Below are 16,909 nucleotides of genomic sequence, written 5' to 3' on the forward strand. Positions count from 1 at the left end.
CCTTGGCAGCACTTGGCACAGGGCCAGGGTGGGGCTGGACACAGATGAAGTCTCATTGTGTAGGCACATGGAGGCCCGGCCTGCATTGCCCATGTGCCAGCACGGGCAGCCCTGTGGGGCCTCCCCTTCTGTCACTGACCACAGATGCTGAGGGCCAGTCACTTCCAGGAGGCTCCCCTCCACCCAGCCCCATATGCCCAGGAAGCGGGCACACTCCCAACCCACCGCAATGTGTTTACACTGAGGATGACCAGGCCCCACCTTGTCAGGCCTTGGGGAGCTGTTGGAGGAGTTTCAGGAGCAGAGCATGATCACCTCCAACCTGGGTGGGGACTTCTAGTGGAGGGTAGGTCAGGGCACAAGCTTTGCCTTTTGCCCTCTGGTGCCCTCCTGTCCTGCACACCTGCAGTGTGGAGGTCCGAATGTGGGCTGGGCAGGTAGCAGCTGCATGCCATTGGGGCCCCTCACCTCTGCAGCAGACCCCCACGAAGTCCTCTCTGCCAGGTCTCTCATGCAGGCCTGGAACTGGTGTCCAAAGAGCTGGGGCCTCTCGATGTGTTCCTGGAGGTCACCCCAGTGCCCGGCCAGCTCTGCAGGAATGAGGCGACCCTGCTAGGCCAGGCAGGGATCCAGGCATGCCCACAGGTACCACGCCCACCACGCCGTGCGACGGGCTTCCTCTGCAGACGGGTGGTGGTGAAGTGGGCCGTTTCTCCACGGTGGCAGGGCGCCAGCTCTCAGGATCGCTCTGGGTCCTGGGATCGTCTGAGGGTGTTTCTCACCAGAGTTGTGTTCGACATTCCCCAGTGGTTTCTAAGACTTACGTGCTCCATTTCTCGATTATTTTTTCCCCTCAGCAGATAGTCAGGGCTTCTCAGCATGTTTTTAATTAGAAATGCTAAATGTAGTGTTTCCATGCAAACATGCTTTGATCCAAAACTAATGTAATTTCTTTTCTCTGGGTGCCTCCGCACTCCTGGCACCAAGTCAGTGGGTCTCTTGCACCCACTGGCCTTGAGGTCCAGAACAGGCATCCGTGGGCGCGAGCAGTGCTGGCCTGAGAGCTGGGCCCAGGGGTTGGGGCTGGTGCCGGCATGGGGTCATGTGCGCCGCAAGCCAGGTCAGCTCCCTGCGCTCCAAATGAGCACAGAGACCCTTTGGGGGCGTTGCAGGGCAGTACCCACGTCCCCTCCTTGGGCAGAGTGGCAGCCTGCTCCTGTGCGTTGTGTGGAGTGCACGGCAGCCTGCGGCTCGGCCAGTCCATGGTAAGGAGCACCACGATGTCCTGTGGCCAGCTGCCCCTAGGAAGGGGATTCTGCCCTTCCCTTGCCCTGGGGGTCTCAGGTGGACCTCAGCCATCCCCAACATGCAGCAGGTGTTCAAGGGGGCGCCTCCCAGCCCCTGTTCCAGTCGGCTGCCAAGCCAGGGACCAGAGAGAAAGCTTGACGTGACGCGACGCTCTGGAGAGGGGCCTGTGGAAATGCAGCCCTGGGTGGAACTGTCCCGTGGTCAGGACCTGGCATCCGACTTGCAGGTGGGCGCCCCGAGTCCATCCCCTTGCGGGACTGCAGAGCAAAGCATGCACACACCTTGCCTGGACTTTAAGCCTTTACCCAATGGGGTGTGTGACCTCTCTGCTCCAGTCATCTAGTCTCTGCACCTCTAGCACGGGGGCCTGGAGCTTCATGGGAAAAGGAGAGAATCTGGGCGACAGGCGGGTGCACACAAGCCACCCTGCCAGCCTCCAGACACAGCACAAGTCCTGTGAAGTCGGCTTCACCAGGCCCAAGGGGAACGTCCATCTGGGCTCCTTCAGCCAGGGGCTTGAGCATCTGACCGGCTGCGCAGGCGAGGTGTCCATGAGACTCTCCCAGGGCGTGAAAACCGTCAGCTGAGGCCTGATGCCAGGCGCAGCCACGGATCTGCCCACCTCTCCTCTCAAACTCCCGTCCTGGCCCAGAAACCTTGCCCAGCACCAGGACAGCCCGAAGTGGGTGCGGCTGGAGCTGGGACAGGCGACCGTTGCTCTGGCGCCTCCCAATGGTCACGTCCACGGAGCGCAGGGAAGAGAGGGGCCTCCAGACATCGTCCCACCCCCTCTGGGGGTGTCCTGTGCCGGCCAGGGGAACAGGTGCCAGGCGGGAAAGGGGAGCACCTGCCCTCGAGGGTGGTGGCTCGGACATGGGGTCTCGTCCATGTGCCCAGATGTGCGTCCGCTCTGGAATGAAACGAAACACGGGTGATTGGTCCTTACTGGCTTTGAAGAAGCTCCGCTGTCAGTGGAGGCACGTCTGAGAAGTGAGAAGGCGTCGCCACAGCAGCTGCTCGCAGCGGAGCCCACCCTTTGTGGGCATGTGAGGATGCGCCCCTCGTTCAGGCCTCCCGCACACTGCAGAACAGAGCGCACAGGCTTCCGGGCAGCCATGCTCACCATCAGCCCTCCCGCAGTGTCGTCCCCGCGGCCGCCTCTCAGCAGCCCCGCCGAGGACCCTGGCACCTGGGCCCCGAGGCTCGGCCACAGGCCGCTGCGAGCACCCGCCCTCTTGTGTGGGTTGCAGTTGCAGCTCGACGTGGGCTGGTCAGGGGCGGTTTCTCCGGGAGCACCGGGGCTCGAGCAGCTGTGGGGTTTGTGTGCACAGCCCCGAGGCCTGAGGCTGGCTGGAGCTCCTCCTCTGCACGGGCCACCCCAGGACAGGTACTGGGACGTGGCAGGAGACAGGCCGCAATCTCAGCCCCCTGCCGGGCACAGGCCTTGTAGAGCCAGCGATGCTGTGGCTGCGGGTGGGCCTTGGGGACCGGCTCCCCTGGGGACAGCTGGCTGCGCCTCCAGCGTTTCCCCAAGGCCTTGGACTCAGGATCGACCTCGGGCAGTCCCGCGACCCCTCTCTGGCCCGCTGCCTCAGGAGACACGCTCGCCCTCCGCCAGGGCACAGCCACTTCCGGAAGGAGGTTCGACCTGCCTGAAGCTGTCAGCTGTCCCCTGCTGGGCTCAGGCCAGGGCCAACCCTTGTCTGTGGCTCGGGCCTTCGTGGCCTCGCTGCGGACAGCCGAGGGGTTGGTCAGTGCCCACCTTGCAGGAACCTTCCAGTCTTCCGAGAGGTGGGGTAGACCCACATCTGGACGAATGGCGTGGCCCTCTCTGGATCCCCCCACACTGGCCCCTAAGAAGCAGACCTTTCAGGTGCAAGGTGATGCCCGGAGCTGCTGTGCCTCCCACTCAGCACGACCAAGCAGGAGAACTCGCCGAGCTGGGCACGGTCCTCGTCTCTTCCCTCGGAGGACAGTACAGTCCCACCGTCAACAATGTCAGAAAGCCTGTGTTGAGCTGATCTCCTTTGTCCTTAAATTTGGTGTATTGGAGAGCCTTCCAGGGTAAAAGGGGTGAATTTTGTGCCATGGACGCTTGCCAGACCGACATGGTTTGGTGTCAGCTGCAGGGAGGCCCGGGTCTCTGCTCCAGGGAGAGTTTCAGGCTCTGCGTTCCAGTTCCAGGGTGTCTGCTGGCGTCTCGGGGGCTGTGAGGGGGCGAGGCCTGCAGTTGGGTGACGGTAGCTTTGGCTGGACCGTATCACCTCATCCTTCCCACCTGGCTCTCCTGTCCTGGCCGTGCAGCAGTGACCCTCCACGCCACCCAAGGAGAGGACACACCACACCGGCCTGCACGTACATGCTCACCCCGCACACACCTGCACTCAGACGTGTACCCATGCTTCAACACCAGCTCTGCACGTGTGTGGGGCGCACACATCCACCCTCAGGCACATGCACACCCAGGAGCAGCCTCAGGAGGAAGTTGGCACGTTGCTGCTCATCTGGCGGCTTTACTTAACCACTGTCATGAGCCAGGGAGACTGACACACTCGCCTGCTCGCAGGCCCCTGCACGCTCACCTGTAGGCAGGCTCCGTGCACATCGTCTGTGAATAGGCCCTGTGCACCCCCACTTCCCAGCAGGTGGAGAAGCCACATCCCCCAGGTGAGGTTCTGCCTGCCCTATTTTCAGCAGGCGCCCCAGAGAACCCCAGCAGAGTAAAGTGGTGGCCTCAGGGCAAGGAAAGTGAAGACACTGTGGCCCCGTGTGGTTCTCTTGTGGTTCAGGGGGTTTTCCTCCAGACACCAGCTCCATTTCCTACGCCTTCATCTTATCTTTCAGTCTAGTTTTTCCACTCTCCTTGGTAAAGGTCTCTGGGGCCAGTAGACCAGTGTCTCAATGACTTTGTGCGGCCAGTGTGTATGCTTTGATGACCACATGGTGTCAGCCGGCAGGACAGCTGATCTGCAGACCCCTTCCCCGTGGACCCGGGCTATAAACGCAGGGAGCAGCCCCTGCAACTCACCAGCCCACCCCAGGGCTGTGCCTGAGCAGGGGCCAGGGCTAGAGAGTGCGGCTGGGCGCAGCAGGCCCTTCGCATGGAGCAGGAGCGCCTCTGAGAGCTGCGGGCCTTACCCCCAGGGCCCGTCCTCACTGGGCCATGAGGAGGGGGGTCGGGCTCAGCCATCAGGGCGAGAGCAGGCCAGGGAGTTGGCACTGAGGATTTGGGGCTGTCAGTGTAACGTGATGGTGCTCGTACAACACTCTTCAGTTAGTCTGGCAGCAGGAAAATTTGGCTTAAAAAATAGGAAAACAGTTGTGAACTGGATTTTCCCTCCCTCCTTTGGGCGGTGTGTAAAGATGCAAATTTTAATCTGTGTGAAGTGCATGATCCCCCTTTAAACTGATGGTTCTGCAGGAGGATTCCCTTTTCTCTTGCCTAGTTTACCAGTGTACCATTTTTCAGAGTGGCTAGTGGAGAAGCATTTCCCTCAGTTAACGTGCTCTGTGTTCGTGCTGGGTCCCGACCCTCCGGTGGGGCGGCCGCGGGCACCCCCTCCCCTGCCGCGTGCTGGGGAAGCGCCGAGGCAAGCACAGGAGCTAAAACCAGGACTCCGGGGCTCCTGCAGCCTGGAAATGGAAAGATGGATACATTTTGTTTAGTGTAGGTTGAGGCAAACAGAAGGCATTGTTATGACAGGTAATTTTATAAATATTATTTTGGCAGATACTGTAATGTGCCAGAGGCAGGGAAGCCGTGCAGTGCAATGTGTGAAATATTTAAATTAGTTTTCTTAAAATGAACTTCGTGCTTTAAATAATAGATGTTTACCTCCCAGGTCAAAACTTAAATATTACCATTTTCACTGAAATGGCATCTTTTCAAAAGGATTCCATCGTACCCACAGTCTGCTGCCATCTACATACCACCAGAGAAGTGCCCCAGTCCTGGGGACCTCAGGGTGTCATTTCAAGGCATCACAGGGCCCATGTGCCGCGCTGCTGGGCCATCTCCTGACACCGCGGAGCATGTCCTGGCCACTTGAGAGAAGCTTTTGGTCAAAGACTCATTTACAAATTGCATTAGATCTCACAAAATGGAATACTGAGCAGAAAAATTGGTAATCAATCTCTGGTTTTATTTTTACATTTACTGTTGTAAAAATATAGGTTTGAGTCCCATACGGAGTGCGTTAGGAAGCTCATTTAATTGGCAGAAGACTGGACGCCCACTCCCCCACAAGCAGATGAGAAGCCAGGTGTCCCAGACAGGCGGGTCTTGGTTTTCCACCCTCGCCAGACCCCACTGCAGTAGAGACACTCGTGTGTTCATATCCAAAAACTTTTCAGGTCGAACAGGAGAGGCACTGCACCTGCAGAATGAAGCAGTATTAGCAGGAAACACCTGGAAAGGAGCGTCCGGCGCGGGGCCGGCTCGTGCTGGTGTTTCTGTGCTGACGATGGGCTCCAAGGTGAGGGGGTCCGCGCCAGCCTGCACGTGCCCAGCGCGGGCGGGCAGGATGGAGGAGGGCTGAGGGGGTTCGTGTTCCTCGGTGATCTGTCAGTCCCACCACAGCAGCGCTGACCACGGGCCACCCGGCGTCTGCCGCGGGCACCTCCGGATTCCTCCATGGAAACAGGCTCCTGCCAGCTGCAGCCTTGGGTGCTCGCCCTTCCCTTGCATGCACACGCCTGTGAGACACCTGTGGGTCAGGGCGGAAGCTTCATCACGTCACTGTGAAAGGACCATCTGAAGATGGTCACGTCCACAGATGCCTGGGACTGTGTCTCATAGAGAGAAAGATGAAGGTGGGATGCCCAGCACAGGGTCTCCCACTGCCAGCCGGGAAGGAAGCTCTTCCCCACAAAATGCGGTGCTCCGGGGCGTCCAGAGGGCCTCTCTGCAAACGTGTGTGTGTCAGTGTGATGAACGTCTGTGTGGGTGTGAGGAGTGTGCGTGCTGAGTGAGTGTGGACAGCCCCAGCGTTCAGGCATGGGAGCTCTTCACCCTGCACGGAGCTCTGCCACCACTGCGACCAAACCTCAGGCCGACAGCAGGACCCCGGCGACCGCTCTGTGCTGTGGCTGTGGGCTGTTAGACCTCAACTAGAGCTCTGGGTTCTCACCTGGAGGCATTTGCACACGCCGGGTACCAGGAAGGCGCCCCGGGCTGCATGTCCCAGGCTGCTGGAGATCCATCCACTTGAAGCTGAAGTCATTCATTTCTGGGGCTGTGAACGTGAGGCAGGCAGCCTGGTCTTGGAGGTGTGGTTTCTTGTGTCCGTGTTGTGACATCGAGCCAGCGGTGTTGGCCACGGAGGCAGTGGCACTGATGTGTTGTGGTCCCACGTGTCCGTGGCCCTGCCCACAGCCCTCTGCCACCCCACCTGGGCTCCGCTTGCTCGTTGTCTGCAAATCTCCTGAACAATCGTCATCCTGTGGGACTTCTCTTCTGAGACCCAAAATTTGTAAATGACTCCATGTCTGGTAAATGAGATCAAAACAGTAGGTGGGTCTCATCACCTTGGTTTTGAGTAATGGGTTACTGCCTGTTTGAGCCACACTTCAGCAGCTGGCGTTTGCTTCTCTGCCTTAACACGATCTGTATGTTGGGCCCCTTTTTAAATCTTAAATATAACACTGCGGATGTTCATGTTGAACCATCTAAGTCGGTTGAGGGTGCAAGTGGGAATGTCCCTAGAAGGGATGGATTCGGGAAGGCGGAGCCTCCTGCTGCAGGCAAGCTTCGGAGCTCGGTGCCAGGTGCAGGCCCAGCCTCGCTGTCCCCCCACGCTTGGGACACCCCTTCCGAGGCCCCTGGGCAGCACATTCGCCTTTGTGAGTGCAGGCCCGGCTGTTTTCCTGCTGTTGGGCAACAGTGGGGAGGGGGCAGCTCACGTCTGTTGGGAGCAAGGGCCTGCGGGACCTTCCATGTCCCCGGGATGAGTGCCGGCCAGCAGCTGGCTTGGGCCCGGGAGGGTCACGGAGCTCCCTCCTCACAGTGAGCAGCCTGCTTGCACTGGACTGGATGCTGGAGGCCACGCTCTGCCCTGGACAGGCGGCATGCTCACCAGCGCCTGCCACGCTGGGGTCCTGCCACACTGGCTGCAGTGCCGGTTTCTGTACCCCGTTTCTGAAGCTCATTACTTAGTTTGGCACACTGACCTGTGGGCCTCGTGGCATCGTGCTGAAGGCTGGCCAGTGCGTGGCCACAGGGGCCGTCTCACTTCCCTCTTTCCGTGTGGAGGGCTCATGTTGACACCATCCCAGTGGGCTTCCCATTCTCTCTGTGACACCTGGGAATGGTTTTAGCTCCACCATCCCCAGAGGCCTCCTGCAGTGGGCGGCTCACCTCCCTCGGCCTCCCCGGGACCCCTGTGTCCTGCCTCCCTCTGCCCTGGCAGTGCCATGCTGCCCAGGGTAGCCTGGGCTCCCTTCCTGGCCCCACTCCTCTGTCCCAGTTGCTCTGTGGCACCTCCCTGGCATCTTTCCAGGCAGGGCTGGGGCCCCCAGGGCAACCTTCTTGAGAGCAAGGCGGAGCTGCGGCCCCCGCCAGCCGCCTCATCTAGCCGCGCCCTGGGGACGCCTACTGGGTGGTGGACCCGCTGGTGGGTGGACAGTGAGAACGTCCCCTCCTTGGAGTCCTGTGCAGCCTGGCCTCTGGGCTGGTTCAGAAGCATCGATGGTGTCCCGATCCTGAGCCCGGGGAGTGAGACTTGGCGATGGGGTCATGTGAGACTAAGAATCAGCCGCAGGGGAAGTGAGCTGGGCCAGCAGCAAGGGGTCTTCCCAGTGTGGCGCTCGGCAGCCTCCACTCGCTCGCATGCCATTCCTTGAGGAGCTGGGTGGGCATCAAGGCCGTGGGGCCGGGGGCCAGGCCTCTGGCCGAGTCGTGTCCGCCTCTGGGGACAGTGCTGCAACAGGACGTGGCTGTGCCACAGTCTGGATGGTGGTAAAGGTTGACATGCTTGAACATACTTGAGCTGCTAACGGTGACTTACCTGTGAGGAGGCCTGATGCAGAAGGGGCCGGGGGTGGCTGGGGGCCCCACGCCTCAGCTCCGGGCAGGGTTGCTGACCCTCTGAGGTGCGGGAGTGGAGCCTGGCCCTCCAGCCCCAGGGACGCAGGGCTGTGTGTCTGGGTCGCCAAAGCCTCACTGGCGTTTGGGCTTTGTGTCCAGTGCACATGCCACCTTTTCAAGGACTGGGCGCCCGGCCAGCAGCACATACGAACATGACCTACGTTGTGTGACACTGGTCATGGATGGGGCACAGACCTCACACCTGGGGGCTTCCTGCACCCAGTCTGGGTATGTGCCAGTGGGCGCCAGAGCAGCATTCAGCTACCACCTGCCTCTGAAGCAGTGAGGCCCTGAGCCAGGTAGAAAAGGGCTGATTTTGTTTATGTGCTGTCTGTCCACAAGTATCCTGTGTGCCGAGTAGGACTGGATCCAAATGAGGCTGGACCCTGTCCCACAGAGCACATGCCGGACCTTATTGGGGTGGGGGGCGCTGAGGCCGATGGCTGCATGTTCCCAGCTTTCTGACCTCCAGCTGCCACTCGCCTGGGCAGCAGAGGTGTCCTCACGAGATGCTGGTGACAGGCTGGGGAACGTGCTGGGTCCAGGGTCTGGGGAAGAGACAGTGGCTGGCGGGAAGGGAGGGCCGTCCTCCACCTGCCCCTCCCGGGAAATGAGCTCTGCTGGTCACAGCTGGACACCGGGCCCGGCGGCATCTGCATGCGCGCAGGTGTGTGTGCAGGGGTCCACGGGCAGCAGGAGCGCTTGGAGCTGACACCTCGCCAGGTGCCCTGGGACCTCCAGGGCAACGCAGCATTTTCGGACGGCTCGCTCTGTGGCACCAATATTCACAACAGAGAAAGAGGAGGGCGGGGCGCAGGGGCTCAGCGCCGAGCACCTGTCACAGGTTCACTTTTGAATTAGCCCGTGCTTATGAAAATTTAATTGATTCCAAGCAGCCTGCACTTGGGTGCTTAGCGGGAATTTCTTGTTCTCTCGCCAGCTGCATGGCTACTTGGAGGCCGAGCCGCTCACGCTGCAGCTGTTCATCGGGACAGCGGACGACCGCCTGCTGAGACCTCACGCCTTCTACCAGGTCCACCGGATCACGGGGAAGACTGTGTCCACCACCAGTCACGAAGCTATCCTGTCCAACACCAAAGTCCTGGAAATTCCACTCCTGCCGGAAAATAACATGCGAGCAATGTAAGTGGGGGTGGGGAGCTTTCAGCCGCTGGCCCGGTGTTCCCGAGCCTCCCCACTTTCAAAGGGCCCCCGCGGCCCAGGGCTCTCTGGCTTAACACCTAAGTAAACTGCAAATGTTTATGGCAACAGGTTTGTTTCCTCCCAGGGTTTCAGCCACTGTGCCTGTTGCCACTTAAAATAAACACTCAATTCCACAGCTGTCCCCACCCGCCCGTGCCTGCATTCAGCTCCTGAACACGACAGTGTTTGTTTCCGATTTAGCAGTTGGTTGAAATGCAAACGGTGACAAACCAGGGTGTCACCGAGGAAGTGCCAGACGCTGCCGACTGGCCAGCTCTGAGCTGCAAAGTCCCGTCTGACCTATCAGTTTAGAGCTGATGCATTGGCCGAAGAAAGATGCAGAGCTGCCCCACGAGCTTGCCTTCTGCTGGGCTTTGGGGGACAGACAGGCACACACTGGAAAAGTGCATCAGGGTGTGCTGGTTACTGACATGGGGGTCGTGAGGCGCTGGGCCCCTGGAGGTGGGCAAGACGTCTCTGAGGAGGCGTCACTGAGCTGAGTGCCAAGTGAGAGGAGGGGCTGGCAAGCCGAGGCGGGGAGTGTGGGGCGTCCGCGGGGAGGGGCAGAGCCAGGGGCGAGCGAGAGGCGCTGAGGCGGGCAGCACGGCATGTGGGACTCGGATCAGGCACTCGTGACCGTTAAACCCTCTGAGTCAAGAACAAACAGAAAGTTCCCTTCCCGTGTTTGCTTTGCATGGATTCGGGAATACATACGCACCTCTGGATTGGGGGTGCGTACGTACCTCTGGATTGGGGTGTACGTACCTCTGGATTGGGGGGTGCATGTGTACCTCTGGACTGGGGGTGCATACATACCTCTGGATTAGGGGCTGTGTGTGTACCTTTGGATTGGGTGCACACACACCTCTGGACTGGGGTTACGTACGCACCCCTGCATGTGGATTTATTCCAGTCCTTAGATTTGCTGCTCAGTTGCCCAAGGCCAGGGTGCCCGGGGCGGCTGGAGAGCCCATGGGTTCCTTCAGAAGCTGGGACCTCTGCGCCACCACCTCCATCCCACTGCATGGGCTCGGGCGTGAGCGCAGCCCGGGTGCCCCAGGCCGGCCTTCCCATTGGCTTCAGTGTCAGCGCTGCTTCCCGGCTGTGCTGGCGGGTAGCGGTGTGCACAGCAGGGCGCTCGTGGGCCTTGTCCTCTGGGCTGCCCAAGGGAGGCACGGAGCTGCTTTTTCTGTGTGCAACGTCTAGCCGGGGCCCGGTGTGAAAGAAATCACTAATCTAAGGGCAATCGCATGAAGCCCTAAGAAATCTGGGATCCTCGGTGGAGGGATGGCAGTGCTGCCAAGCCCTACATGAAGGGACTTTGGGAGGCGCCGCAGGATGCCCGTGGCAGGACGAGTGCTGGCCCTGCACCGGGCAGGCACGCCCGGCACACCCAGGGCGCAGCTTCTGGAACCCTGAGCATCCGACGCGTCCCACCAGGCTGCTCAAGGCCAGGCATGGGGCCTGGAGCCCACAGTGTGGGCAGGCTGCCTGTGGCTGCCTCAGCCCCACTGCCCCTGCCCCGTCTGGCCCCAGCGAGCCCCTGCAGTGCCATGTCCGGGGCCCGCGGCTGAGACGCTGTGGGTTTCCGTTGTCAGCATCGACTGTGCCGGGATCCTGAAGCTGCGGAACTCAGACATCGAGCTGCGCAAGGGGGAGACGGACATCGGGAGGAAGAACACGCGCGTGCGGCTGGTGTTCAGAGTGCACATCCCGCAGCCCGGCGGCCGCGTGCTGTCGCTCCAGGCGGCCTCGAACCCCATCGAGTGCTGTGAGTGGCCCCCCACCACGCTCCCGGGCCACCTTTTCTTTGCTGTCGGCCGTGTAGCGGTGACCTGCATTTTCCCATCCAGGCCATACGTGTCCCTTGCAGTCATGGGAAGAGGGCGATTCCTCCGTCAAGGCAGCCAGGCCCCACGCATGTGGACTGTGCTGCTCCTGTGGCACAGGGTCTGCCACAGTGCCTGGCACCTACGGGGCAATGAAAACACATGGTCACATTTGACCTGACCTCACATTTCAGGAGCCCTGGGGCAGAGGAATGCTTGTGATGGAACAAACCGAGTTCTAGGCTGACTTCGGCCCAAGTCCTCTCTCCCTGGCCATCGCTTCTGCTTGTGTGTGTGGTCCCGCCTGGGGAGCTCCCCTGCTTCCTGCCTTGTGCCAGCCACACGTGCGGCCAGCATTCCCTGGTCGCAGCCCCACTAATGCCTGTCAGCACATGGAGTCACTGGTGAAGCTCTGTGGACACCGTGTCCCCTGCCTCCCATGGCTGCTCTCCCTGCCCAGGCCGCCTTTGCCCGGCTCGCTGTCCTGCCGGCCCCTCAGGGTGTCCCCACGCCTCAGCACGGACCTCTCTGTGGCACGGTCTCTTCCATGTGAGATGGGTGGGAGGACCCTCCTGGGATCCTCCCTCGCAGGTCAGGTGATTACACGAGGACATGCCGGCCGCTACGTCTTCTGCTGCGCGGAGTCCCCTGCCTGCTGGGCTGCTTCCATGTCCTTCTGTCCCGCTGCTCCCTGACTGCCCCATTTCTGCAGCCGTGGCTCTCTGCGTCGTATTCCGCGGTGTCCCGCTGCCTCTGGGCTCCTGGGCCAAATCCAACCTCCGTCGGGCCTCCACACCCCAGCTGTTCCTGCCTGGCAGGTGTTGCTCTCCCGGGGTCCCCTCACCTGCCTCGCCTCTGCCCACCCCAGCCTGGGTCACCTCCTGGCCTGTGCCCCGGCCCCACACCCAGGGTCTCACTGTCGCTCCTGGGGTTCTGTCCCCACCGTGGTGGGCAGGGGGCCCTGCTGTGAGCGGTGGTGGCTCCTTTGCTGGAGCAGGTGCCTCTGTCCTCCATGCAGAGCGTGCCCGCAGCGCCCCATCAGTGGACTCCCTGCAGGCGTCATGGGGCCTTTGGCCACCCGGGAGGGTGTGCACGTCACCCACACAAGTGCCCGTGCTGACCCACGTGTGCACACGCCAGCGCAGACTGGGTTGCTCATGTGTCTGCATGGCTCCTCTGACCTGACTCGTGCACACGCGGCCTGTGCACCCCCCAGCTTTGCCCTGTTCATGCTTCATGACTTTCCCACAGGTCACCGAGGACCCCTGAGGGGGCCCCTCCGGGTGGGCCGGCCACACTATGGGGGTGCGGCCGGGAGCCTGTTGCTCACATTGATTTCCTGGCCCCACGCAGCCCAGCGGTCAGCCCAGGAGCTGCCCCTTGTGGAGAAGCAGAGCGCAGCCAGCTGCCCCGTCCTCGGCGGGAAGAAGATGGTCCTGTCTGGCCACAACTTCCTGCAGGACTCCAAGGTCATTTTTGTGGAGAAAGCGCCAGGTATGGTGTTTGTAGTCAGACCGGCAGTGAGGTTCCTGTTTGGGGCGCAGGTGGGACCTGGCTCCTGGAGGCAGAGCGTGGCCCGCCCCTCCTGTGCTGGGTGTGGGGCTGCTGTGGGAGCAGACATGTGTCTCCGAGTGTGGGGCCCGTCCTTACACATGCCAGTTCTTGTGCAAGGGCTGCGGTTGTGGGGACGCCACCACAGAAGGCACGCTCATTCTGGCCGTGTGGTGGGCAGTGCCCTGCCCCCTCCCCTGGCGGTGTGGCCGCCTTCTTCTGGGGCTTCGGCTAGCTCTCACCCCGGGGCCCCCATGCAGGCTGCATCCGGGAAGCACACACACCGTCTGCATAGACCAGTCTCATTTCTCAGAACCACAGACTTCCCAGCAAGGCAGGCATCCAGGCAGAGCTTCCACAGTAGCCGGGTGGAACCTCCACGACACAGAGATCTTTACACACCTGCTTTGCATCCTTCAGGTCCCATTCTTGGTACCCAAGCCAGCAAGCAGGCGCAGGGTCGCTCAGGACCCAGGGTGTATGGGCAGATCTCTGTGTGTGCAGACCTGAGTGTGTGCATGTAGACGTGTGTGTGCGCGCGCGCTGAGGTAGATGCATGTGTGTGTGGCACACCCGGCTCGGGTGCCTGCCCTGTGTTGCAGAGAAGCCCCTTGGCGCCCCCAGGAACAGCGAGCTGCCACCCCCTCAGGCTGGGGAGCAGGGCACCTGCAGTGCCAGGCCACTGGCCTTCCTCTCCAGATCCCTTGGCACGATGTTCCCATGCCGGGGCTAATCACCAAACACCGTGAGGCATTCAGCCTCCATAATGGGATCTTGATTTTGTGCCGATTGCAGGAAACTTAAGTACTTCAAGCAAAATGGGCTTTAAAGTCTTGCCTGTTGACTTGGCCTGCCTATGTAATCATGTGCATAGTTGGAAAATATGCTTGAAATTACGGTGAAAACCCAACCAAGTGTAATGATAAGGAGAGGAGTTTGTGTTACTGAAATGCTCTCCTTTGAAGGAGGTCAATTTTGAAGTAATTTAACCTTCTGAGCTTTAACCTCATGTGCGTCCTGGAGGAGGGCTGCAACGGCCCTCAGCTGCCGAGCCCCAGGACATCCGTGATTGCAGCGGGCCAGGGTGGTGGCCCCCTTGGCCCGAGGAGTCGGGCAGCTGGCTCCGCTTTTCCGAGGCCAGCGGGGCACCTGCCATGTGCTCAGCTGTCTCGGGCACCTCGGAGCACCTCCTGCAGGCGGGTTCCCCGTGTCCCCACTATTGGGCTCATCTTCATTTTGTGGCCTTCTCTGGGGCCCCATGTGGCTGAGCACCTGCCATTCGCCCCTTGCTCCTGCAGCACCTCAGTGTGGGCACACAGGAGAGGTGGTGATGGGGCACCCCACAAATGCATCCTGCCTGTGACAGGCGAGATGAGAGCATCGCGGGCATGCACTACGTGCCCGTGGCGATGTCATGCTTGTGTCTCAGTGAGGTTGTGTGCATATTCACACCCTACACGCAAGTCATATGTTTCGAAAGGGGAGCAGATGTCCCCAGGTCCGTCTGTCTGCTTCTCAGCCAAGGCTGTACCCACGCACCTCATGATGTGCCCCGACGCGCTCTGTGACTGGGGCTAGGCTTCTCCTAGTTGATTCTGGAGAGAACATTGAGGTCAGTTTAGATGAAACACAGTTGTCTAGGCTTCATGGGGCTGCGAGGTTCTGTCTGCACGGCTGCAGGGTTGCATCAAGGCTGGAATGCGGGGTTCCTTCAGGAGGCCCTCAGCGTGGGCGGTGAGCCCCCCAGAAGCTCTGTCATCACCCCGGAGTCCCAGGCCCAAGGCCGCTGAGCTTCCCCAGTCCCTGGCCAGGTCCCAGCCTGCCTGGATTCGGGGGTCCACCGCCTGGCTCACTGGGACCACCGGGATGACTGCCCACCTCAGGCTGCATGCCAGACCTTCCCTTTCAAGACCTCACCAGGTGCCCGAATGCTTTGCTAAGGCCCCAAGCCCAGCACGGCCCCCCCTTGCCTGTGACCGGCCCCAGTGGTGCCCTGTGTCTCTGCCTGTCTCTGGGTCTGTGCTGGCTCGCCCCTTTTTGCCACCCCCCACCCCAGGCCCTCACTATTTCTCAGCCCCGTGCCCTTGGCCTCCTGAAGGAACCCCGCATTCCAGCCTTGATGCAACCCTGCAGCCGTGCAGACGAGGCTGTCACTGTCACCTGTCTTTGCAAGAACCAGACATGCCCACAGGCAGTGCTCAACAGATGCCCCTTGAATGAAAGTAAAGACCTGGGAAAGGTGTGGCTTGGCAGGCATTTGCACAAATGGAAGGAAAGACGTGTCCATGGATTCGTAGTTTCTTTAAAATGGAAGCAGGAGTTGCTTCCTTGCGAAACAGGGCTTCCTACCCACCCTGGGAAGCCAGAGCCCAGACTCTGGGCTGATGCAGACCCTTCTCAGCCTGCCCTCAGGAGGAGCAGAGCCGCGGTCTTCCAGAGCCGTCCCAGGTGTGGGGTGGCGTTCGGCTCCTGATGCGCCTTTACCAGGGGTCTCTGAGCTCTGCCCGGCACCCCACGGAGCTGACCACAGCTTTAGAGCCCTTAGATCCCTCAAGTATACGGTGCGTGGGGCAGTGTGAGGGTCCCTGGCTGTGCTGGGGGCGGGCAGATACCCGAGGTCCTGCTCTGGCGCAGCCACAGCAGGGGCAGAGCCAGCATGGGTCGTGTTTGACTCGCCTGTCACCCACCTGACACGTGCGGAGACTTGGAGCCCGGCCAGCGCGCACGGCACGTCTCCAGGACTGGTGCCGGCCATGCCACGTGGAGGCCCTGGCTCCCGCCATGGCTGTGGGGCAGCTGGCCCGTTTCCGTGGGTGCTGGTCCCTGAAGGATTTCTGGGAATTTGCAGAAAAGGGCTTCAGCTGGGTCTCAGGGCTGCTCACACACGCTCCTCTCAGAGTCCAGGCGTTGGTGTGGGGAGGGGGTGCGCCGTGCGCGTGGGCCTGCGGTCACCTGCTTGCCGTGCCGGCCGGGGTAGCCGAGTCCCTGAACACCACCCGCCTGGGGGTGCCGGGCCTGCCGCCTGTGGCGCGCTGGTGAGCCATGCTTGCTGCTCTGCTCTCAGGTGGGCTTTTACCTGAATTGAATGATTTTGCACAATTCTAAGTCACCCGCACTTTGAGCAGCCTTGGGAGATCAGTGGCGGCAGGGGAGCCAGCCGCCCAGACCCCCCAGCACCCCCTGTGCCCCCAGCCTGCAAGCCCATGAGGTGCTGACGGAAGGTGGTCCCGCACCCAGCACAGGTGGCGTGGGGAGAGTGGGCACCCAGGTCCCGCACGCGCAGCCCCAGCCCGACAGCCTCCACGCCTCGTGCAGCGGGGCCCAGCCGGACCCCCACCCTTCCCGGAGCAGGGGCACGGAGCCCCCTTGCCACCCTCTTCCCAGGACTGAGCAGCGCTGCCCTGTGCTCGTGTCAGCACTCACTCCACTTGGCTTTACGGAGCTGTGACCCACGGGCCACACCCACAGGCAGCCAGAGGCTTTGGGGAAGTCAGTGAGCAGCTGTCACCGCTGGCTGGCGAGCGCTGTCAGCACCCAAGAGCACCTGCCAGCTGCCACCCTGCTCCCCCCAGCCTGAGCCCCCAGCTGCCCTGTGCTCACGGCTCTGCCTTTGCTGGACCTTCGTGGACACATCGGGTGCCTATGCTGTCACAGTGGCGCCTTGCACATGGCACAGCATCATTGAGGCCACGCTGGAGCGCATCACGGCGCCATGCCCACTGAGTTCAGGCTCCATTCAGGGCCTACGTGGACCACGCTGGTCTGCACATGGCTCGTGCCCACTCTGCGTGGTGGGCCAGTGGACATCCATGTACTCCGTGGGCATGCGTTCCTCTCTCCGGGACTGGGGGCTGGGCTTGCCAGATCACGTGGAGATGCCACGGGGGCCCCAGGGGGAGCACAGTACAGGGATGATTTCCTCTTGTTTCCGGAG

General features: G+C 61.2%; 1 protein-coding gene across 11 annotated transcripts in view; it reads left to right on the forward strand.

The window, feature by feature from the left end:
* The window catches only part of NFATC1 (nuclear factor of activated T cells 1), a 170,056-nt gene that overhangs the window by 35,074 nt on the left and 118,073 nt on the right, over positions 1 to 16,909 (forward strand). For all 11 annotated transcript variants that reach the window (XM_073213264.1, XM_037007418.2, XM_037007419.2 and 8 more), the window contains exons 4-6: positions 9,333 to 9,535; positions 11,194 to 11,366; positions 12,778 to 12,918. In XM_073213264.1, the coding sequence (XP_073069365.1) occupies positions 9,333 to 9,535; positions 11,194 to 11,366; positions 12,778 to 12,918 (517 nt within the window). The remainder of the gene's footprint in view (positions 1 to 9,332; positions 9,536 to 11,193; positions 11,367 to 12,777; positions 12,919 to 16,909) is intronic.

This window comes from Manis javanica, chromosome 9 (assembly GCF_040802235.1).
Source record: "Manis javanica isolate MJ-LG chromosome 9, MJ_LKY, whole genome shotgun sequence".
NCBI classification, from domain to species: domain Eukaryota; kingdom Metazoa; phylum Chordata; class Mammalia; order Pholidota; family Manidae; genus Manis; species Manis javanica.